Source organism: Oncorhynchus tshawytscha, linkage group LG16 (genome assembly GCF_018296145.1).
Source record: "Oncorhynchus tshawytscha isolate Ot180627B linkage group LG16, Otsh_v2.0, whole genome shotgun sequence".
NCBI lineage: Eukaryota > Metazoa > Chordata > Actinopteri > Salmoniformes > Salmonidae > Oncorhynchus > Oncorhynchus tshawytscha.
The window spans coordinates 79097718-79121895 of NC_056444.1; the positions used below are offsets into that span (position 1 = coordinate 79097718).

Genomic DNA, 24178 nt, shown 5'->3' on the forward strand with positions numbered 1-24178 from the left:
CTCCGTGCCCTGTCTCTCCCTCTCTCTCTCCGTGCCCTGTCTCTCCCTCTCTCTCTCCGTGCCCTGTCTCTCCCTCTCTCTCTCCGTGCCCTGTCTCTCCCTCTCTCTCTCCGTGCCCTGTCTCTCTCTCTTTCTTTGTCTTTGTGCCCTCTCGCTCTCTTGTCTCTCTCTCTTTGTCTCTGTGCCCTCTCTCTCTCTGTCTCTGTGCTCTCTCTCTCTCTGACTGTCTCTTTCTCTCGCTCTCTCGCTTGCTCTCTCTGTGCACTTTTTCTCCCGCTCTCTCAGTGCACTCTTTCTCTCTCTCTCCCCCTATCTCCCAGTACACTCTTTACCCCGCTCTCTCTCACCCCAATCCACAAAAGTGGAGACAAATTTGACCTGTAGAATTACCATGGAATGTGTTTCAGCAGCAATCTCAGAAATCTTCTGCAGTATAATCAACAGCAGACTCATTTTCTCAGTGAATCAATGTCCTGAGTAAATGTCAAATTGGCTTCTTACCAAAATACTGTTCGACAGACCACGTATACACCCTGCACACATTTATTGACATACAAACAAAACAAAAGATTAGTCTTCTCATGCTTTGTTGATTTAAAAAAAGGTTTTGAATCAATTTGGCACCAGGGTCTGCTATACAAATTGATGGGGGGAAGCATATGACATAATATTAATGTACACAAACAACAAGTGCGCAATTAAAATAGGCAATAAACACACAGATTTCTTTCCTCAGGGCTGTGTGGTGAGACATGGATGCAGCTTGAGCCCCACCGTCTTCAACATATACAATATCAATGAATTGGCGAGGGAACTAGAACACTCTGCGGCACCCGGCCTCACCATACTGGACTCGCATAGAGTCCCCTCAGCCAACTGGTTCTGGGGCTCTGTTCACAAACAGAACCCACAGAGCCCCTGAAAAGAAACACATTTAGACCCATCCAAATTAAGAGAAGCAAAAAGATAACTAATTGACACACTGGAAAGAATCAACCAAAAAACAGCCCTAAACAGAGAGTACACAGTGTCAGAATACCTGACCACTGTGACTAACTCTAAATTAAGAAAATCCTTGACTGTTGTAACAGGTTTTGACTTGAGGTTATTGTTTGTAGGGGTGCCAGGTAGGTGGTACCTACCAGAGAAAATATTGATTTCTAGTTTTGGTTTGGGAGGAAATGAGTCCCATCTGGTCCGTCAAGTCTACACCAATACAAAGGACTCATGTAAAAGCCAGGATGGACATACACTTTTCATAAACCCTTAAAATATTGGAAATAACTTCGAAACTACTGTGTTCTTTTGCGTGGGTTGTATTACCAACATAAATGATCACACACACATAACGATATAACAAATAATGAGCTCCGGTTCATCCAGAAATGTCCTGTACCTCGGGCCTAAAAGAGTCCAGCCCGGTAAAGGAGTTCAGGGAACTCAGGTGACCTTAGTCACGCAATGTTTGTCCGTTCATATAAGTGTAGCGTAAACCCAGTCTCAATCAAAATATCAACTCTTTTACCACGCAACCAAGAAGAGTATCAAATCTCAGTAAGTCTTCAACTACAACTGACCACATAAATCATCACGGTATACATCACACCAAAACAAATGAAATACCGTATACAAAAAGGTTGTAGTCAGTCGGTCAGTCAGACAATCTGCCACCAGATCTCCAGCGGAGAAAGGCCACAAAGAACAACGGAGATGTGCGGTCCAATGGACTAATGAATGGATCCGATCCTGGGTAAACTTGCTATTAGGCTACAAAACACACTTTTAAATACAACAAAACAAACGGAACTGAGAAGCTTCGGAACTGAGGGTTGAACACATCCTCATTCGTGTCTCCATCACAACCCCACTTTTGTGCAGGTGAGGCTGTCTATTTAATTGGGCATTAAAGGGGAAGCACCCTATTGGAAGGATAAGCACTGAGACGGTTCAGACAAATTCAGGGCCGTCACACTATGTACAGACTCAGTGAGCCTAGCCTTGCTATTGAGAGAGGCAGCCATAGGCCGACCTGCATCTCAAGAGAAGACAGGCTATGTGCACACTGCCCACAAAATGAGGTGGAAACTGAGCTGCATGTCCTAACCTCCTGCCCAATGTATGACCATATTAGAGACACATATTTCCCTCAAATTACACAGTTCCACAAAGAATTTGAAAACAAATGAAACATTGATAAACTCCCATATCTGTTAGGCGAAATAAAACAGTGGGCAGTCACAGCAGCACGGGGCCCGTTGCCATGAGAAAAGGGCAAGTAGTGGAGCACAATTAACACTGTAAATACAAGCTATATTTGTATGTTTATTTATTTTCCCTTTCATACTTCAACTACTTACACATTGTTACAACATAGCCAATAATATAGCATTTCAAATGTCTATATTCTTTTAACTTTTGTGAGTGTTATGTTTATGAATGTTTCCCTTGTTTATTTCCCTTCTGTTTTAAGGTCTCTTCCATTTGCTTTGGCAATGTAAACATATGTTTCCTATGCTATTAAAGCCCTTTGAATGTAATTGAATTGAGAGAGAGAGAGAGAGAGAGAGAGAGCAAAGACAGAGAGAGAGTGAGACGGAGAGAGACAGTGAGAGAGAGAGCACAGAGGGAGAGGGAGGGAGAGAGAGAGCACAGAGGGAGAGGGAGGGAGAGAGAGAGCACAGAGGGAGAGGGAGGGAGAGAGAGAGCACAGAGGGAGAGGGAGGGAGAGAGAGAGCACAGAGGGAGAGGGAGAGCACAGAGGGAGAGGGAGAGCACAGAGGGAGAGAGAGAGCACAGAGGGAGAGAGAGAGCACAGAGGGAGAGAGCACACAGAGAGAGAGAGAGCACAGAGAGAGAGAGAGAGACAGAGAGAGCACAGAGGGAGAGGAGGGAGAGAGAGAGCACAGAGGGAGAGAGCACAGAGAGAGAGAGAGAGAGAGCACAGAGGGAGAGGGAGGGAGAGAGAGAGAGAGAGCACAGAGAGAGAGAGAGAGGGAGAGAGCACAGAGAGAGAGAGAGAGCACAGAGAGAGAGAGAGAGCACAGAGAGAGAGCACACAGAGAGAGAGAGAGCACAGAGAGAGAGAGAGAGAGAGAGAGAGAGAGAGAGAGCACAGAGAGAGAGAGAGAGAGAGAGAGAGAGACAGAGAGAGAGAGAGAGGGAGAGAGCACAGAGAGAGGGAGAGAGCACAGAGAGAGAGAGAGAGCACAGAGGAGGAGGGAGGGAGAGAGAGAGAGAGCACAGAGGGAGATGGAGGGAGAGAGAGAGCACAGAGGGAGATGGAGGGAGAGAGAGAGAGCACAGAGGGAGAGGGAGGGAGAGAGAGAGCACAGAGGGAGAGAGCACACAGAGAGAGAGAGAGAGAGAGAGAGCACACAGAGAGAGAGAGAGAGAGCACAGAGAGAGAGAGAGAGAGAGAGAGAGCACAGAGAGAGAGAGAGAGCACAGAGGAGAAGGGAGGGAGAGAGAGAGAGCACAGAGGGAGATGGAGGGAGAGAGAGAGAGCACAGAGGAGGAGGGAGGGAGAGAGAGAGAGCACAGAGGGAGATGGAGGGAGAGAGAGAGAGAGCACAGAGAGAGAGAGAGAGCACAGAGGAGGAGGGAGAGAGAGAGAGAGAGCACAGAGGGAGATGGAGGGAGAGAGAGAGAGAGCACAGAGGGAGATGGAGGGAGAGAGAGAGAGCCCCCCATGGGGAAAAATAAGGCTCTAGTGCACTGGAGAAATCAACATCATGTAGCCCACCACGTCTCCCCAAATGTTAGACAGAGAATACAAATAAATAATCACATATTCATTAGAAACTACTTCCTGTATAAAAATATACATTCTACCGTATATGTTGGCTTCAGGATGGTTTCTACGTGGTTGAAGGTTTGTGGGCTGGGAACTCTCTGAAGAAGGAAAAGCATGTCTAATGAATCCTTTTTTTCTTCAGATTCTATGCTGCTGAAATTTGTATCGCTCTGAATTTCCTGCACGAAAAGGGAATCATCTACCGAGATTTGAAACTGGACAACGTCCTCTTGGATCACGAGGGACACATCAAGCTCACAGACTACGGGATGTGCAAGGTGAGACACTCAGAACTACTGCACAGTGTACTGTTATAGTACTGCTGAACTGTTACTGCTGAAGGACTTCTCATTCACTATGTAGAAGTGGATCAATACACTAGGTATCAAAGTCTCACACTTTTTCTTCTTTTCTCTTTCCTAACATCTTCCTCTGTTATCCTCCCTGTATCTCTCCATCTTTAACTCTCTCTCTCTCCTCCTCCTCCATCTCTTTCCTACCATCTTCCTCTGTTATCCTCCCTGTATCTCTCCATCTTTAACTCTCTCTCCTCTCTCCTCCTCCTCCATCTCTTTTCTACCATCTTCCTCTGTTATCCTCCCTGTCTCTCCATCTTTAACTCTCTCTCCTCTCTCCTCCTCCATCTCTTTACTACCATCTTCCTCTGTTATCCTCCCTGTCTCTCCATCTTTAACTCTCTCTTCTCCTCCTCCTCCATCTCTTTCCTACCATCTTCCTCTGTCATCCTCCCTGTATCTCTCCATCTTTAACTCTCCTCTCTCCTCCTTCATCTCTTTCCTACCATCTTCCTCTGTTATCCTCCCTGTATCTCTCCATCTTTAACTCTCTCTCTCCTCTCTCCTCCTCCTCCATCTCTTTCCTACCATCTTCCTCTGTTATCCTCCCTGTATCTCTCCATCTTTAACTCTCTCTCCTCTCTCCTCCTCCTCCATCTCTTTTCTACCATCTTCCTCTGTTATCCTCCCTGTATCTCTCCATCTTTAACTCTCTCTCTCCTCTCTCCTCCTCCTCCATCTCTTTCCTACCATCTTCCTCTGTTATCCTCCCTGTATCTCTCCATCTTTAACTCTCTCTCTCTCCTCCTCCTCCTCCATCTCTTTTCTACCATCTTCCTCTGTTATCCTCCCTGTATCTCTCCATCTTTAACTCTCTCTCTCCTCTCTCCTCCTCCTACATCTCTTTCCTACCATCTTCCTCTGTTATCCTCCCTGTATCTCTCCATCTTTAACTCTCCTCTCTCCTCCTTCATCTCTTTCCTACCATCTTCCTCTGTTATCCTCCCTGTATCTCTCCATCTTTAACTCTCTCTCTCCTCTCTCCTCCTCCTCCATCTCTTTCCTACCATCTTCCTCTGTTATCCTCCCTGTATCTCTCCATCTTTAACTCTCTCTCTCTCTCTCCTCCTCCTCCATCTCTTTTCTACCATCTTCCTCTGTTATCCTCCCTGTATCTCTCCATCTTTAACTCTCTCTCTCCTCTCTCCTCCTCCTCCATCTCTTTCCTACCATCTTCCTCTGTTATCCTCCCTGTATCTCTCCATCTTTAACTCTCTCTCTCTCTCCTCCTCCTCCATCTCTTTTCCTACCATCTTCCTCTGTTATCCTCCCTGTATCTCTCCATCTTTAACTCTCTCTCTCCTCCTCCTCCATCTCTTTCCTACCATCTTCCTCTGTCATCCTCCCTGTATCTCTCCATCTTTAACTCTCCTCTCTCCTCCTTCATCTCTTTCCTACCATCTTCCTCTGTTATCCTCCCTGTATCTCTCCATCTTTAACTCTCTCTCTCTCTCCTCCTCCTCCATCTCTTTCCTACCATCTTCCTCTGTTATCCTCCCTGTATCTCTCCATCTTTAACTCTCTCTCCTCTCTCCTCCTCCTCCATCTCTTTTCTACCATCTTCCTCTGTTATCCTCCCTGTATCTCTCCATCTTTAACTCTCTCTCTCCTCTCTCCTCCTCCTCCATCTCTTTCCTACCATCTTCCTCTGTTATCCTCCCTGTATCTCTCCATCTTTAACTCTCTCTCTCTCCTCCTCCTCCTCCATCTCTTTTCTACCATCTTCCTCTGTTATCCTCCCTGTATCTCTCCATCTTTAACTCTCTCTCTCTCTCTCCTCCTCCTCCATCTCTTTCCTACCATCTTCCTCTGTTATCCTCCCTGTATCTCTCCATCTTTAACTCTCCTCTCTCCTCCTTCATCTCTTTCCTACCATCTTCCTCTGTTATCCTCCCTGTATCTCTCCATCTTTAACTCTCTCTCTCTCTCTCCTCCTCCTCCATCTCTTTCCTACCATCTTCCTCTGTTATCCTCCCTGTATCTCTCCATCTTTAACTCTCTCTCTCTCCTCCTCCTCCATCTCTTTTCTACCATCTTCCTCTGTTATCCTCCCTGTATCTCTCCATCTTTAACTCTCTCTCTCCTCTCTCCTCCTCCTCCATCTCTTTCCTACCATCTTCCTCTGTTATCCTCCCTGTATCTCTCCATCTTTAACTCTCTCTCTCTCCTCCTCCTCCTCCATCTCTTTTCCTACCATCTTCCTCTGTTATCCTCCCTGTATCTCTCCATCTTTAACTCTCTCTCTCCTCTCTCCTCCTCCTCCATCTCTTTCCTACCATCTTCCTCTGTTATCCTCCCTGTATCTCTCCATCTTTAACTCTCTCTCTCCTCTCTCCTCCTCCTCCATCTCTTTCCTACCATCTTCCTCTGTTATCCTCCCTGTATCTCTCCATCTTTAACTCTCCTCTCTCCTCCTCCTCCATCTCTTTCCTACCATCTTCCTCTGTTATCCTCCCTGTATCTCTCCATCTTTAACTCTCTCTCTCCTCCTCCTCCTCCATCTCTTTTCTACCATCTTCCTCTGTTATCCTCCCTGTATCTCTCCATCTTTAACTCTCTCTCTCCTCTCTCTCCTCCTCCATCTCTTTTCTACCATCTTCCTCTGTTATCCTCCCTGTCTCTCCATCTTTAACTCTCTCTCCTCCTCCATCTCTTTCCTACCATCTTCCTCTGTTATCCTTCCTGTATCTCTCCATCTTTAACTCTCTCTCTCCTCTCCTCCTCCTCCATCTCTTTCCTACCATCTTCCTCTGTTATCCTCCCTGTATCTCTCCATCTTTAACTCTCTCTCCTCTCTCCTCCTCCATCTCTTTCCTACCATCTTCCTCTGTTATCCTCCCTGTATCTCTCCATCTTTAACTCTCTCTCTCCTCTCTCCTCCTCCTCCATCTCTTTCCTACCATCTTCCTCTGTTATCCTCCCTGTATCTCTCCATCTTTAACTCTCCTCTCTCCTCCTCCTTCATCTCTTTCCTCTATCAGGAGGGCATCAGACCTGGAGACACCACCAGTACATTCTGTGGAACCCCCAACTATATCGGCCCTGAGATCCTCAGAGGGGAAGACTATGGTGAGTCCCTATTGTCACCAACACATACATGGAGGGAATGAGGAGAACATGAGCTCTGTGAATTAGCCTTTTAGACTGTTAAACTCAAAACAATAAATAAAAAACGTGAAAGAAATGAACAGATCTCTCTCAGACCATTTCTGTCCTTACTGTAACTGGAGCTAACCAAGATGGCTGCCGGTTGTCTGTCGTCTCTCTCCAGGGTTCAGTGTTGACTGGTGGGCGTTAGGCGTGCTTATGTTTGAGATGATGGCCGGGAGGTCCCCTTTCGACATCATCACCGACAATCCTGACATGAATACCGAGGAGTACCTCTTCCAAGGTGAGAGAGCCCTCTACTACAGTTTGGAGTGGATTTATGACAGCGCTTCTTACCTAGTGTCACACAGTGCTTCACATTGTTAAGTGTGACATCCACCACTACTACTACTAGGCAATATGTATGGTGGTGATGTATGGTGGCCATTTTGCGTCAAAAAACAACACATGCTCTGATCACATTGGCTACTCACTCCTCCACTCAAAGGGCATGATTATTCAGGATCGCAGTACTTCACATGTCTTTAAATGTCTTACTATGTATATCTGGAAATGTGTATTTTGGTGCTCAAAACCCCCTCAGAAAGCACACAAACACACCACGCGTCTCTCAATACAGTTCTTATTTATTTATTATGTATTTTGTGTTCAAAACGATAAAGATTTGCACACAAGAAATAAGTATGAGACATTCGGACAGCTAGAGCCATACCACAGGGGAGCCAACTGCTTCTTGTGTGACACATTTGAAGGCTACCAGACGTGTTAAGTCATTTAAATATAATTGATTCAATGGGGATGGCGGTTATTTTATTTGTATGTGTTATACTGTACTACAACCCACCCTATACCCCGCTGGAGCGAACATTCCTCCATACCCCCCCCAGTCTCTCTCCACCGTACCCACCCATTACAGCTTGGGCATGAGCACTGAAACCCATGGGCATCTGCCAACCCTTTGGTCTTCCTCACGCCCCCACAGGGCAAGCAGCATGCTCCTGGATACCACCTCGCTAGCGGAAACAGGCCCCTCTATCCGTAGGGGGTGATCAGCCTTATGTCACCACCCTGACCAGTGCCAACCTCACCCTGGCCAACCCAGGCACACATGCCAACCCCCAGAACCATAGACTGACACACAGAGTTTAGGTTTGGTATGGTGATATCCAAAGTTCCAGAACAATCAGGTTCTTGCGGTTAGGTTCTAAGCCAGTGAGAGTGTTAGTGTCATGAAACATTTGGTGTCAACCTGGTGGGGGATAGTATTTGGCCAAGCTCTGTCTGTCTGTCAGGCCCCAGGCCCCAGGCCCCAGGCCCCAGGCCCCAGGCCAAAGCTCCCTCCATCCCCAGATAGTGACCCCAGAAATCTGCCATTGTGGCCTTAAGCAAGGCAGGTAACCCCCCACAAACGCTCCCCAGGCACCCAATTTGGCCCCAGAAATCTGCCGTTGTGCCCTTGAGCAAGGAAGGTAACCCCCCACAACAGCTCCACCGGGCACCCAATGTGGCAGCCCCTCGCACTTCTCCGTTTCAGAGGGGTTGGGTTAATAGCAGAAGTCAAGTTTCGATTAGACAATAAAAATACATGTAAATGTAATAATTTACCCTAACCCCGGGGTGCCAACACCATCACAAATGGCACTTCCCTATCTAGTGCACTAGATATGGACTAGGGTGCCATTTGGTACACAGTCAGAGACTGATCCAGTTATCATTTCATTAGGACTCAAACAGATCAGAGAGGGCTGAAGAGGAGGATAAACATCTCTCTACTCTTCCATCTGTAATCTGTTCATCAGAGAGCCAGGGATGTTCAACTGCTTTGCGTCTGCCTTGTCTCCTCCTAGACACGTAATGTTTGTTATGACTCTGAGTTTTTTAAACATTTTTAGGTCAATCAAGGATTTACTTGACCCCACAGAGAATGCATCTAAACAAATCTCTCCTTTCTCCTGCAGTGTACACTTGTACACTTCCCTTTATGGTTTTAGGGAACTCCATGTAGGCCAGGCCTACACCGATCCCATTAATTAGTTTTTATATGTGGGAGGAATGAACATGTGTACAGCTCAGGAGGAAGGAGAGATTATAGGGACGTACCCAGAGTGTCAGTGGCTCCAACTAACCAACGAGGTCAGCTGCTACACAATACCACTAAACTGTTTTCCACTGTGGAAAACAGAACTTGTTGTCCTTCAGTGGTGTGTTGAGCCTGTGTGCCGCGAGTCTCAAGGAAGCAGTCACAGAGCAGAGCACCCTCCTCCTCCCCCTTTCCACCCCCTCGCTTGTACGCAGCAGACACAGGCACCCTTGGGCACCCACGGGCAGGCCAGATGGTGAATCACCAATTGTTTGCCTCACTCCCTCCGCAGGATTGTCTTCCCCTCTCTCTGTCTCATACATTCTCTCTCTCTCTCTCTCTCTCTTCACATACATTCTCTCTCTCTCTCTCTCTCTCTCTCTCTCTCTCTCTCTCTCATACATTCTCTCTCTCTCTTCTCTCTCTCTCTCTCTCTCTACATTCTCTCTCTCTCTCTCTCTCTCTCTCATTCTCTCTCTCTCTCTCTCTCTCTCTCTCTCTCTCATACATTCTCTCTGTCTCTCTCTCTCTCTCTCTCTCTCTCTCTCTCTCTCTCTCTCTCTCTCTTACATTCTCACTTCTCACTCTCTCTTTCACATACATTCTCTCTCTCTCTTTGTCTTCTCCACACAGTTATTCTGGAAAAAACGATTCGCATCCCAAGGTCCCTGTCGGTAAAGGCTGCCAGCGTGCTGAAGGGCTTCTTAAACAAGGTGAGAGAAGAACACCGTAGTGTTCACCAAGTGTGTCCAATAAAGCGTGTCCCTCCCCCTCGGTGAAAACAGCATGTGAAGGACCGTGTTCAAGACACCATTAGGACAGAGCCATGACAGACACTCTGTGAAGGCCACATCCATTTGGCTCAGAGACAGAGTGTTTGTGTGTGTGTATGGATGTTTTTACTTGTGTATACAGTGCCTTCAAGAAAGTATTCACACCCCTTGATTTTTTCCACATTTTGCTGTGTTACAGCTTGAATTTAAGATTACATTTAGGTGTTGTGTCTAATCTACACACAATACTCCATAATGTCATTTTGTGTAGATCGTTGACAAACAAAATCAAATTAAAACCATTTTAATCCCACTTTGTAACACAATGATGCGTTGGAAAGGCAAGGGATGTGAATACTTTCTTGAAGGCACTGCCTGTGTGTGTGTGTGTGTGTGTGTGTGTGTGTGTGTGTGTGTGTGTGTGTGTGTGTGTGTGTGTGTGTGTGTGTGTGTGTGTGTGTGTGTGTATTTGTTTCTACGTGTTTGAGTGCATCATCCCTGATATACATGGCTATGATAAGAAACTATAGTGGGGGAGTGAATGGTCTTGGGGCTCTTCACATTTAACCTTTGCTAGTTAGTATTACAATTATTGTACTGATGAAAATACCACATCCCCACTGTTGGGAGTCAGCAGGTGGGTGGTGGTTTGTCCAAATTACATACAGTATGTAGAGGGGCTGATGAAATAGACAGGGGGGGTAGCTAATACAGTGGGAAGAAAAAGTATGTGAACCCTTTAAAATTACCTGGATTTCTGCATAAATTGGTCATCTTCATCTAAATCACAACAACAGACAATCACAGTCTGCTTAAACTAATAACACACAGACAATTATAATTGTTCATGTCTTTATTGAACACACTGTGTAAACATTCACAATGCAGGGTGGGAAAAGTATGTGAACCCTTGGATTTAATAACTGGTTGACCCTCCTTTGGCAGCAATAACCTCAACCAAACGCTTTCTGTAGTTGCAGATCAGACCTGCACACTGTTCAGGAGGAATTTTGGACCATTCCTCTTTACAAAACTGTTTCAGTTCAGCAATATTCTTGGGATGTCTGGTGTGAACTGCTCTCTTGAGGTCATGCCACAGTCTCAAACTTCAGACATGCGCCAATGGTTTTTTTGGACAGCAGAGGCTTCTTCTATGATGTTCTCCCATGAACCCCATTCTTGTTTAGTGTTTTACGTATTGTAGACTCATCAACAGAGATGTTAGCATCTTCCAGAGATTTCTGTAAGTCTTAACCTCATTGAGAATTCTGCGCTGTGGTCTTGCAGTCATCTTTGCAGGATGGCCACTCCTAGGGAGAATAGCAACTGTGCTGAAATTTCTCCATTTATAAACAATTTGTCTTACCGTGGACTGACTTTTAGAGATACTTTTGTAACCCTTTCCAGCTTCATGCAATGCATCAATTCTTAATCTTAGGTCTCCTGAGATCTCTTTAGTTCGAGGCATGGTTAACTTCAGGCAATACTTCTTGTGAATAGCAAACTCAAAATTTGTGAGTGTTTTTTTTATGGGGCAGGGCAGCTCTAACCAACATCTCCAATCTCATCTCATTGATTAGACTCCAGGTTAGCTGACTCCTGACTACAATTAGCTTTTGGAGAAGTCATTAGCCTAGAGGTTCACATACCTTCTCCAACCTACACTGTGAATGTTTAAATAATGTATTCAATATAGACAAGAAGAATACAATAATTTGTGTGTTATTAGTTTAAGCACACTGTGTTTGTCTCTTGTTGTGGCTTAGATGAAGATCAGATCACATTTTATGTCAAATTTATGCAGAACTCCAGGTAATTCCAAAGGGTTCATTAAATGTTTCTAGCCACTGTAGGTAATATATTCAGCAATGCAGTGGGGGGAGAATTTGAGGTCAATCAAGGATTTACTTGACCCCCACAGAGAATGCGGCCCACTAATATTTAATTTCTCCCGAAGTGTACACTTGTACACTTCCCTTTATGGATTTAACAGGAAATAACTGGTTTAAGGAAGTCCATGTCGGCCAGGCCTCCACCAATCCCATGAAACGGTTTTTATATGTGGCATATGACACAGGTAGAGGAGTAGTGTAAGGGTTTGTTTGAGGGAAATACATACTGAATTTAGTGTTTCATTTCAATAAATGTTACATCTCTACATTATACCAAGATCACATTGCTGTAAATTGCTGTAACTGGTGTGATAAGCCAACACCGTGCTTCTTACTGCCTGTGCACTGCTTGCTCTTTGGGGTTTTAGGCCGGGTATCTATTAACCGCTTTGTGACAATTGCTGCTGTTAAAACCAGTTTATATTTCATTGAGCACACAAACTCTTGATTCTACTAATTTCTCTCCATCTAACAGGACCCCAAAGAGCGTCTGGGTTGCCAGGACCAAACGGGCTTCGCTGACATCAAGTCGCACACGTTTTTCCGCAGTATAGACTGGGACCAGGTAAGCCCCCAATCATATCCACTTAACCAGCGTAGAAGAGGAAATGTGAATAAACCCATCTTGGTCATTCAGTATCACCTGTGGGAACCCATCTTGGTCATTCAGTATCACCTGTGGGAACCCATCTTGGTCATTCAGTATCACCTGTGGGAACACATCTTGGTCATTCAGTATCACCTGTGGGAACCCATCTTGGTCATTCAGTATCACCTCTGGGAACCCATCTTGGTCATTCAGTATCACCTGTGGGAACACATCTTGGTCATTCAGTATCACCTGTGGGAACACATCTTGGTCATTCAGTATCACCTGTGGGAACACATCTTGGTCATTCAGTATCACCTGTGGGAACACATCTTGGTCATTCAGTATCACCTGTGGGAACACATCTTGGTCATTCAGTATCACCTGTGGGAACCCATCTTGGTCTTTCAGTATACCTGTGGGAACCCATCTTGGTCATTCAGTATCACCTGTGGGAACACATCTTGGTCATTCAGTATCACCTGTGGGAACACATCTTGGTCATTCAGTATCACCTGTGGGAACACATCTTGGTCATTCAGTATCACCTGTGGGAACACATCTTGGTCATTCAGTATCACCCGTGGGAACCCATCTTGGTCATTCAGTATCACCTCTGGGAACACATCTTGGTCATTCAGTATCACCTCTGGGAACCCATCTTGGTCATTCAGTATCACCTGTGGGAACCCATCTTGATTGGTCAGACACTCAGTATCTCCCGTGGGAACCCATCTTGGTCATTCAGTATCACCTCTGGGAACACATCTTGGTCATTCAGTATCACCTCTGGGAACCCATCTTGGTCATTCAGTATCACCTGTGGGAACACATCTTGGTCATTCAGTATCACCCGTGGGAACACATCTTGGTCATTCAGTATCACCTGTGGGAACCCATCTTGGTCATTCAGTATCACCTGTGGGAACCCATCTTGGTCATTCAGTATCACCTGTGGGAACACATCTTGGTCATTCAGTATCACCTGTGGGAACACATCTTGGTCATTCAGTATCACCTGTGGGAACACATCTTGGTCATTCAGTATCACCTGTGGGAACCCATCTTGGTCATTCAGTATCACCTGTGGGAACCCAACTTGGTCGGTCAGTATCACCTGTGGGAACCCATCTTGGTCGGTCAGTATCACCTGTGGGAACCCATCTTGGTCGGTCAGTATCACCTGTGGGAACCCATCTTGGTCGGTCAGTATCACCTGTTGGAACCCATCTTGGTCGGTCAGTATCATCTGTGGGAACTCATCTTGGTCGGTCAGTATCACCTGTGGGAACCCATCTTGGTCGGTCAGTATCACCTGTGGGAACCCATCTTGGTCGGTCAGGATCACCTGTGGGAACTAATCTTGGTCGGTCAGTATCACCTGTGGGAACAAATCTTGGTCGGTCAGTATCACCTGTGGGAACCCAACTTGGTCGGTCAGGATCACCTGTGGGAACCCATCTTGGTCGGTCAGGATCACCTGTGGGAACCCATCTTGGTCGGTCAGTATCACCTGTGGGAACCCATCTTGGTCGGTCAGTATCAGCTGTGGGAACCCATCTTGGTCGGTCAGTATCACCTGTGGGAACCCAACTTGGTCGGTCAGGATGACCTGTGGGAACCCATCTTGGTCGGTCAGGATCACCTGTGGGAACCCGTCTTGGTCGGTCAGTATCACCTGTGGGAACCAATCTTGATTGGTCAGACACTCAGTATCACCTGTGGGAACCCATCTTGATTGATCAGACACTCAGTATCACCCGTGGGAACCCATCATGATTGGTCAGACACTCAGTATCACCCGTGGGAACCCATCTTGATTGGTCAGACACTCAGTATCTCCCGTGAGAACCCATCTTGATTGGTCAGACACTCAGTATCACCCGGGGGAACCCATCTTGGTTGGTCAGACACTCAGTATCACCCGTGGGAACCCATCTTGATTGGTCAGACACTCAGTATCACCCGTGGGAACCCATCTTGATTGGTCAGACACTCAGTATCACCTGTGGGAACCCATCTTTATTGGTCAGACACTCAGTGTCACCCGGGGAACCCATCTTGGTTGGTCAGACACTCAGTATCACCCGTGGGAACCCATCTTGATTGGTCAGACACTCAGTATCACCCGTGGGAACCCATCTTGATTGGTCAGACACTCAGTATCACCCGTGGGAACCCATCTTGGTTGGTCAGACACTCAGTTTCACCCGTGGGAACCCATCTTGGTTGGTCAGACACTCAGTATCACCCGTGGGAACCCATCTTGGTTGGTCAGACGGGCCGCATGTTACTTTTATTCCCATTATGTCTGTTTTGCATTACGTCATGCTGCAATGATGCTAGAATGATGCTGCAATGATGGGTACACTATCCTTTACAGCAGCAATACCTCATGAAAATGGTACCAAAGATACTCCACATCTGGGCCTAACTAGGGCCCAGTTAGGCTGGGCCTAACTCCCCAGTGGGTGGTGACTACTATGTATAAAAAGTGCTAGAAATTCTAAACGGTTCACCTCATAATAATTATATAATTTCAAATACTAAGCGCTGGAGTACAGAGGCTCCCCCCCAAAACAAAAAAAATTATGTCACTGTCCAAATAGTTGCTCATACACAGTGACCTGGACAGGATTCAGTGTTTCAGCACATTATTTGTTTCTAGTCAGTCTATCCTGTATATTCAACACAAATGACAGGAAATTCCTTGTTCACAGCCGTGCCTCCTTTTCTGTGACATGCTTTTATCAGTTGTCAATAGAATGTGTTAGTCAATAGCATCTCATGAGGTCATGTTTAAGACTGTAACAATTGTTTTAAAAAAACAACAACGTAATAATACCTCTCTCAGGAAAAGCAGTAGAACTAGATTTATAGCCAACTGGTCTCTGTTACGATCATGTTTAGATGAGACCAAGACATCATGGGAAAGATGTTATCTCCTGGTTGTTAGCTGGTCAGATTACAACCAGATAAAGACGTATTTTTCAAGTTTCTAAAAAAACGTTGACGAAACGTGTTTATACAAACAGTAAAAACAACCTGACCAAGCATATAAAAGAAGTCATAATGGCATCCCTGTAACATGTATTGTCCGCTGGTTTAGTCACTTCTACCGACTGACTATTACCAGCCATTGAAAGAATATTCTAAGGTAAATACACAACGTAGAGGACTAAAGGTCAAGAGGGAATTAACAATCAATGGAAATAGTTGTTTTTCAGTTCAACATCTGTTTAGAATCTGTATAGGGGTTCCAGTCTGGGACTCATAGTTACATGTTAGAAGTTCTCATTGGTCCAAATTGTCTATACATTGATCCTGAAACGGAATACTTGGTATTTGGCCATTGGCCCAATTTTACTGCAAGAAATTCTAATTGGTCAACTACAGGCTAGGCTTTGTTCAGTGGAGAAAACACTGAGGACAGGGGAGAATAAATATTGACCATCTACTTTCCAGCATAAAAACTATGATTTGTTCTCTTTGAATAAATACATTTTTCTCGAAGTGATTTGTTTTGAGGTCTGTGTTATTGAAGAATAACATCAACTGCTAACACCAATCAGATACATTCTGCCAAGGTGGATTGCCGTATGGGAAGATGGGAGGGAACATCTTAATGGAATGAAGTGCAGCCCATGTCCATAACATACAGTAAGTGTGTCACGATCATCGTAAGAAGCGGACCAAAGCGCAGCGTGGTGTGAAATGTGCTGACACAAGCAACTAAACCAAACACAGAAACAGACAAACTAGACATACAACATAGAATGCCCACTCAGATCACCCCCTGACCAAACAAAACATATAAACATACAAAGCAAACTATGGTCAGGGTGGGACAACGTGTCCCTGCTCAGTGCTGCTCCCCAGCGAACGTGCTATGCCACTGCTTATAACTATAACTATAAGAAATCTAAGATGTGTCAAATAAATTATATCCAGGTCAGGGCTCCAACTATGCTTTTGGTTTGCTAACTTGCTAGCTACAGTTGAAGTCGGAAGTTTACATAGGTTGAAATCATTAAAACTAATTTTTCAACCACTCCACAAATTTCTTGTTAACAAACTATAGTTTTGGCAAGTCGGTTAAGACATCTACTTTGTGCATGACACAAGTCATTTTTCCAACAATTGTTTACAGACAGATTATTTAACTTATAATTCAATGTATCACAATTCCAGTGGGTCAGAAGTTTACATACACTAAGTTGACTGTGCCTTTAAACAGGTTGGAAAATTCCAGAAAATGATGTCATTGCTTTAGAAACTTCTAATAGGCTAATTGACATCATTTGAGTCAATTGGAGGTCTACTTATGGATGTATTTCAAAGCCTAACTTCAAACTCAGTGCCTCTTTGGGAAAGTCAAAAGAAATCAGCCAAGACCTCAGAAAAATAAATTGTAGACCTCCACAAGCCTGATTCATCCTTGGGAGCAATTTCCAAACGCCTGAAGGTACCACGTTCATCTGTACAAACAATAGTACGCAAATATAAACACCATGGGATCACACAGCCGTCATACCGCTCAGGAAGGAGACACGTTCTGTCTCCTAGAGATGAACGTGCTTTGGTGTGAAAAGTGCAAATCAATCCCAGAACAACAGCAAAGGACCTTGTGAAGATGCTGGAGGAAACAGGTACAAAAGTGTCTATATCCACAGTAAAACGAGTCCTATATTGACATAACCTGAAAGGCCACTCTTCAAGGAAGAAGCCACTGCTCCAAATCTGCAATAAAAAAACAGACTACGGTTTGCAACAACACATGGGGAAAAATATCGTACTTTTGGAGAAATTTCCTCTGGTCTGATGAAACAAAAATAGAACTGTTTGGCCATAATGACCATCGTTATGTTTGGAGGAAAAATGGGGAGGCTTCCCCATGACTATCCCAACGTGAAGCATGGGGGTGGCAGCATCATGTTGTGGGGGTGCTTTGCTGCAGGAGGGACTGGTGCACTTCACAAAATAGATGGCATCATGAGGCAGAACAATGATGTGGATATATTGAAGCAACATCTCAAGACATCAGTCAGGAAGTTAAAGCTTGGTTGCAAATGGGTTTTCCAAATGGACAATGACCCCGAGCATACTTCCAAAGTTGTGGCAAAATGGCTTAAGGACAACAAAGTCAAGGTATTGGAGTGGCCATCACAAAGCCCTGACCTCATTCCCATAGAAAATGTGTGGACAGACCTGAAAAAGCGTGTGTGAGCAAGGAGGCCTACGAACCTGACTCAGTTACACCAGCTCTGTCAGGAGGAATGGACCAACATTCACCCAACTTATTGTGGGAAGCTTGTGGAAAGCTACCCGAAATGTTTGACCCAAGTTAAACAATTTAAAGGCAATGCTACCAAATACTAATTGAATGTACGTAAACTTCTGACCCACCGGGAATGTGATTGTCACACCCTGACCATAGTTTGCTTTGTATGTTCTATGTTTTGGTTGGTCAGGGTGCGATCTGAGTGGGCATTCTTTGTTGGATGTCTTGATTGTCTGTTTCTGTGTTTGGGCCTGATATGGTTCTCAATCAGAGGCAGGTGTTAGTCATTGTCTCTGATTGGGAGCCATATTTAGGTAGCCTGTTTTGTGTTGGGTTTTGTGGGTGATTGTTCCTGTCTCAGTGTTTGTTTGCACCAGATAAGGCTGTTTAGGTTTTCACATTACGTTTATTGTTTTTGTATTGTTCGGTATTATCTTTATTAAAGGTGTATCAAGATAACCACGCTGCGTTTTGGTCCGCCTCTCCTTCGACACAAGAAAACCGTTACAGTGATTAAAGAAATAAATGCTGAAATAAATAATTCTCTCTATTATTATCACATCTCACATTCTTAAAATAAAGTGGTGATCCTAACTGACCTAAGACAGGGAATTTTTACTCTGATTAAATGTCAGGAATTGTGAAAAACTGAGTTTAAATGTATTTGGCTAAGATGTATGTAAACTTCCGACTTCAACTGTAAGTCGCTAGATGTTAAGATGAATCTTCTTTCTTCAATCCCCTGATGGATCAATATCCCTGTTGCCAAAATAGTTTTGTTTGTTTTTTGGGGGGGTGATGTATGATGGTAGGAACATCAGGATCACACCCAACCCTAGTTTACAGACTTTTTTGGCCTAAAATACTGAACTTATCCTTTAATCAATTATTTCCCAACAGTTCAATATCAGATTTGTCATGCAGAATTTTGATAACTGCATGCAATGTAAATGAACTGTGTTAAAAGTGTGATGATACAGAAGAACTCTCCAAATCACATTAAGCTAAATAGCGTAAGAGATGACCGGTAATCAAAGCCAACGCCTCAGTCTTTGTCTTAATGTTTTCCTTTTGGGGAAATTGCAGAGGGAGTCTCACCATAAAACAAAAACTATTTCTCAGTGTCAGTAATGAACCTTGACATGACATCAGTAATGAGCCATGACAAAGGGAAAGCTTGGGAAATTTGACCACTTTGATATTTTCACCAACCCCTGTGAAACCTCCATGGTAAAAAGCTTGTTGAATCTGTGACTGCATACCGCGGTGTGCCTCAGTGGCTGGTGGGAGTTGAAGGTGTGGAATTCGTACACACTGCAAGAAACCTAGCTGTCTCGGGCCCTGACAGAACTCCCAGGCTCGGCACAGCTCTGACTGCTGTTGTTTAACTATATTAATATGAATCACAACACAGGCTCCTAAGGGAGTGCCGGCTTTCCCTCTAAAGCGGTGACACCTTTGAATATCATTACCTCATGCTCTTTTAAACAACACCTTCCTGCCAGAGAGCGAGACAGCTGTCAACTTTATTCTTTTTTTTTCTCTTCAGTTGAGGCGTCAGTCATAATAGTGTCTTAGCGTTTGCCGTCACATGTTGCCATCTAGAAACAAGATTGCAGTCTGTTCCAGAGTGTAGTGCCAGAGAGGGGTTCAGAATGCAGATTGTTCCTGAGTGTAGTACCAGAGAGTGGTTCAGAATGCAGACTGTTCTAGAGTGTAGTACCAGAGAGTGGTTCAGAATGCAGACTGTTCCTGAGTGTAGTACCAGAGAGTGTTTCAGAATGCAGACTGTTCTAGAGTGTAGCACCAGGGAGAGTGGTTCAGAATGCAGACTGTTCACCATGGAGAGTGTTCAGTGCAGACTGTTCAGAGAGTGGTTCAGAATGCAGACTGTTCCTGAGTGTAGTACCAGAGAGTGGTTCAGAATGCAGACTGTTCTAGAGTGTAGTACTGTTCTAGAATGCAGACTGTTCTAAAGTGTAGTACCAGAGAGTGGTTCAGAATGCAGACTGTTCCTGAGTGTAGTACCAGAGAGTGGTTCAGAATGCAGACTGTTCTAGAGTGTAGCACCAGGGAGAGTGGTTCAGAATGCAGACTGTTCCTGAGTAGTAGAGTGGTTCAGAATGCAGACTGTTCCTGAGTGTAGTACCAGTGGTTAGAATGCAGACTGTTCAGAGAGTACCAGAGAGTGGTTCAGAATGCAGACTGTTCTAGAGTGTAGTACCAGAGAGTGGTTCAGAATGCAGACTGTTCTAGAGTGTAGTACCAGAGAGTGGTTCAGAATGCAGACTGTTCTAGAGTGTAGCACCAGGGAGAGTGGTTCAGAATGCAGACTGTTCTAGAGTGTAGTACCAGAGAGTGGTTCAGAATGCAGACTGTTCTAGAGTGTAGTACCAGAGAGTGGTTCAGAATGCAGACTGTTCCTGAGTGTAGTACCAGAGAGTGGTTCAGAATGCAGACTGTTCTATAGTGTAGCACCATGGAGAGTGGTTCAGAATGCAGACTGTTCTAGAGTGTAGTACCAGAGAGGTGGTTCAGAATGCAGACTGTTCTATGTTCCAGAGGGTGGTTCAGAATGTGTAGAGTGTACCAGAGAGTGGTTCAGAATGCAGACTGTTATAAAGTGTAGTACCAGAGAGTGGTTCAGAATGCAGACTGTTCTAGAGACCAGAGAGTGGTTCAGAATGCAGACTGTTCTAGAGTGTAGTACCAGAGAGTGGTCAGAATGCAGACTGTTCTAGAGTGTAGTACCAGAGAGTTCAGAATGTTTCAGAATGCAGACTGTTCTGTTCTATAGAGTGTAGTACCAGGGAGAGTGGTTTCAGAATGCAGACTGTTCTAGAGTGTATTACCAGAGAGTGGTTCAGAATGCAGACTGTTCCTGAGTGTAGTACCAGAGAGTGGTTCAGAATGCAGACTGTTCTAGAGTGTAGCTGTGGTTCAGAATGCAGACTGTTCTAGAGTGTAGTACCAGAGAGTGGTTCAGAATGCAGACTGTTCTAGAGTGTAGTACCAGAGAGTGGTTCAGAATGCAGACTGTTCTAGAGTGTAGTACCAGGGAGAGTGGTTCAGAATGCAGACTGTTCTAGAGTGTAGTACCAGAGAGTGGTTCAGAATGCAGACTGTTCTAGAGTGTAGTACCAGAGAGTGGTTCAGAATGCAGACTGTTCTAGAGTGTAGTACCAGAGAGTGGTTCAGAATGCAGACTGTTCTAGAGTGTAGCACCATGGAGAGTGGTTCAGAATGCAGACTGTTCTAGGGTGTAGTACCAGAGGGTGGTTCAGAATGCAGAATGTTCTAGAGTGTATTACCAGAGAGTGGTTCAGAATGCAGACTGTTATAAAGTGTAGTACCAGAGAGTGGTTCAGAATGCAGACTGTTCCTGAGTGTAGTACCAGAGAGTGGCTCAGAATGCAGACTGTTCTAGAGTGTAGTACCAGAGAGTGTTTCAGAATGCAGACTGTTCTAGAGTGTAGTACCAGGGAGAGTGGTTCAGAATGCAGACTGTTCTAGAGTGTAGCACCAGAGAGTGGTTCAGAATGCAGACTGTTCTAGAGTGTAGCACCAGAGAGTGGTTCAGAATGCAGACATAAAGATATAAATGCTATACCTACTAGCACTACCCATCTCTGGTCTTACAGTTCAGTACCCGGTCTTTTAAAGCCCCCTTTGCCCCATGCTGTTGATTACTAATTAGTCCTGCCACATCAGCATCTGCGTTTCCACCATCATCCTGGCTGCCGTGGCGATGAACCACATCATCATCTCCTTGTCCCTCTGGAGTCCTCCCTGCCTCTGTATCACATAGATGCACACTCTCTATTTGTCTTTCTCTTTCTCTCTCCATGTCTCTCTCTTTCTCTCTCTCCATCTCTCTCTCTTTCTCTCTCCGTCTCTCTCTCTGTCTCTCTCTCTCTCTCTCTGCATGCTGGGAGTGTTTGGTGCATGCTGGGAATTGTTTGAGTGAAGGAGTGCGTGTGTTGTGGAGCGTTAGATATTCACAACTTTCTTTCGGTTTGCTATTTCTTGGTGGCTTTTTCTGATTTTCTTCTGTGCTGATTTAAGGTTATTATTTCTGTTGTGGTAGAATTAAGTATTTTGTTTTCGTATTGAAATGACCCTGATTTTGGCGGGGATGGCAGCCCGAATGGGGATGCCGTCCCTGTCACTTCGGCACGGCTTTAGGTGTGTTACGGAAGCTACTGTCACGGTGGAGGAGTTTCTGGTCGCCGTAGGAGAGAAGGTACGCTATGAGAATGTTGCTTATGCATCCCGGATGAATAAAGCTGTGGTGGTATTTCTTAAAGAAGAGTGTCTTGTTGATCGGATGGTTGAGCATGGTGTACTTCTTAAAGAAGAGCGCCTTGTAGATAGTATGGTTGAGCATGGTGTACTTCTTAAAGAAGAGTGTCTTGTAGATCGTGTGGTTGAGCATGGTGTAACAATATCATGATGACTCCTTGCTGTCCCCAGTCCACCTGGCCATGCTGCTGTTCCAGTTTCAACTTCCACCTGACTGTTCTGCCTTATTATTATTCGACCATGCTGGTCATTTATGAACATTTGAACATCTTGGCCATGTTCTGTTATAATCTCCACCCGGCACAGCCAGAAGAGGACTGGCCACCCCACATAGCCTGGTTCCTCTCTAGGTTTCTTCCTAGGTTTTGGCCTTTCTAGGGAGTTTTTCCTAGCCACCGTGCTTCTACACCTGCATTGCTTGCTGTTTGGGGTTTTAGGCTGGGTTTCTGTACAGCACTTTGAGATATCAGCTGATGTACGAAGGGCTATATAAATAAATTTGATTTGATTTGATTTGTGTACTTCTTAAAGAAGAGCTCCTGGTAGATCGGATGGTTGAGCATGGCGTACTTCTTAAAGAAGAGTGTCTTGTTGATCGTAAGGTTGAGCATGGCGTACTTCTTAAAGAAGAGTGTCTGGTTGATCGGATGGTTGAGCATGGCCTACTTCTTAAAGAAGAGTGTCTTGTTGATCGTATGCTTGAGCATGGCGTACTTCTTAAAGAAGAGTGTCTTGTTGATCGTATGGTTGAGCATGGTGTTATTGCGCTTTGGGAAGTTCGCCAGTTCAATTAAGGTTGTCCCGTTGGGTTGCAAACACCCGGTGTTAAAACAGGTGTAATGTAATTTCGGCGACAGGTGTTTATGTTTTTGGACTCACCGGAGCAGACTTTAGAGATATCGCTTAAAATCAAGTATGACAATAGAATGCATATGGCTTATGCTAGTACGGGTAGTCAATGGTGTTTTGAGTGTGGGGATGTTGGTCATAAGCGACATGCTTGCCCGAAAAGGGAGAAGGCCGAGGGAGGGGCGCAGGTGGTCCTCGTAACGCCTGGGCCCACTGATGTAGGGAGAGGTGGACCGACAGCGGTAGAGCAGCCACAAGCACCTGTTGCTGAGGAACAAGTTATCCGTGTTGAGGGCACGGAGTTGCAACTTGTATTAGAGGGAAATGTTATGCTACAGAAAAGTGTTGTCGTAGAAGGTAAGGATGTATCTGAAGAGCCAGTTCCTCAGACTGGTGAGCAGGTGCCCAGTATGAGTGCTGGGTTAAAGGAGGGGGTTCATGTGGAGCTAGGCTCCCAGGTAGTGGAGGAGATACCCACTATGAGTAACGGGGTACAGGAGGGGGTTCATGTGGAGCTAGGCTCCCAGGGAGTGGAGGAGATGCCCACTACGAGTGCTGGGGTTCATGTGGAGCTAGGCTCCCAGGTAGTGGAGGAGATGCCCACTACGAGTAATGAGGTACAGGAGGGTTTTCATGTGGAGCTAGGCTCCCAGGTAGTGGAAGAGATGCCCACTACGAGTGCTGGGGTTCATGTGGAGCTAGGCTCCCAGTTAGTGGAGGAGATGCCCACTATGAGTAATGATGTTCAGGTGGGGCTAGTCTCCCAGGTAGTGGAGGAGATGCCTGGTACGAGTGATGAGGTGCAAGTGGGGAGTGTTGAAAGGGATGTGTTAGAGGGGAGTCAGTTGTCTGTGGTCTCAGCTGAGGATCAGGAGAAGGACATGACAGCAGCTGGTGACGACTCAGTTTATGATCTAGAGGAGGTAAATGAGTTTCTGGATCAGACTTTTGGGAAATCTGTCAAATTGGCAGATTATTTTGATGTTGAGTTTGTGAGGTCAGCTATTATTAATTACTATTAATTAGTGTGTGTAAGGTGTGTATATATGGTCAGTAGTGAGGTGGTGTTTATTAATTAGTGTGTGTAAGGTATGTATATGGTCAGTAGTGAGGTGGTGTTTATTAATTAGTGTGTGTAAGGTGTGTATATGGTCA

The 24178-nt window shown here is 45.2% G+C and overlaps 1 protein-coding gene across 1 annotated transcript in view; it reads left to right on the top strand.

Annotated features, from left to right (window-relative positions):
* The window catches only part of LOC112235201 (protein kinase C zeta type-like), a 104749-nt gene that overhangs the window by 62793 nt on the left and 17778 nt on the right, over positions 1 to 24178 (top strand). The window contains exons 9-13 of the mRNA XM_042299727.1: positions 3936 to 4071; positions 7131 to 7218; positions 7421 to 7540; positions 9971 to 10050; positions 12478 to 12567. Coding sequence (XP_042155661.1) covers positions 3936 to 4071; positions 7131 to 7218; positions 7421 to 7540; positions 9971 to 10050; positions 12478 to 12567 — 514 coding nt within the window. The remainder of the gene's footprint in view (positions 1 to 3935; positions 4072 to 7130; positions 7219 to 7420; positions 7541 to 9970; positions 10051 to 12477; positions 12568 to 24178) is intronic.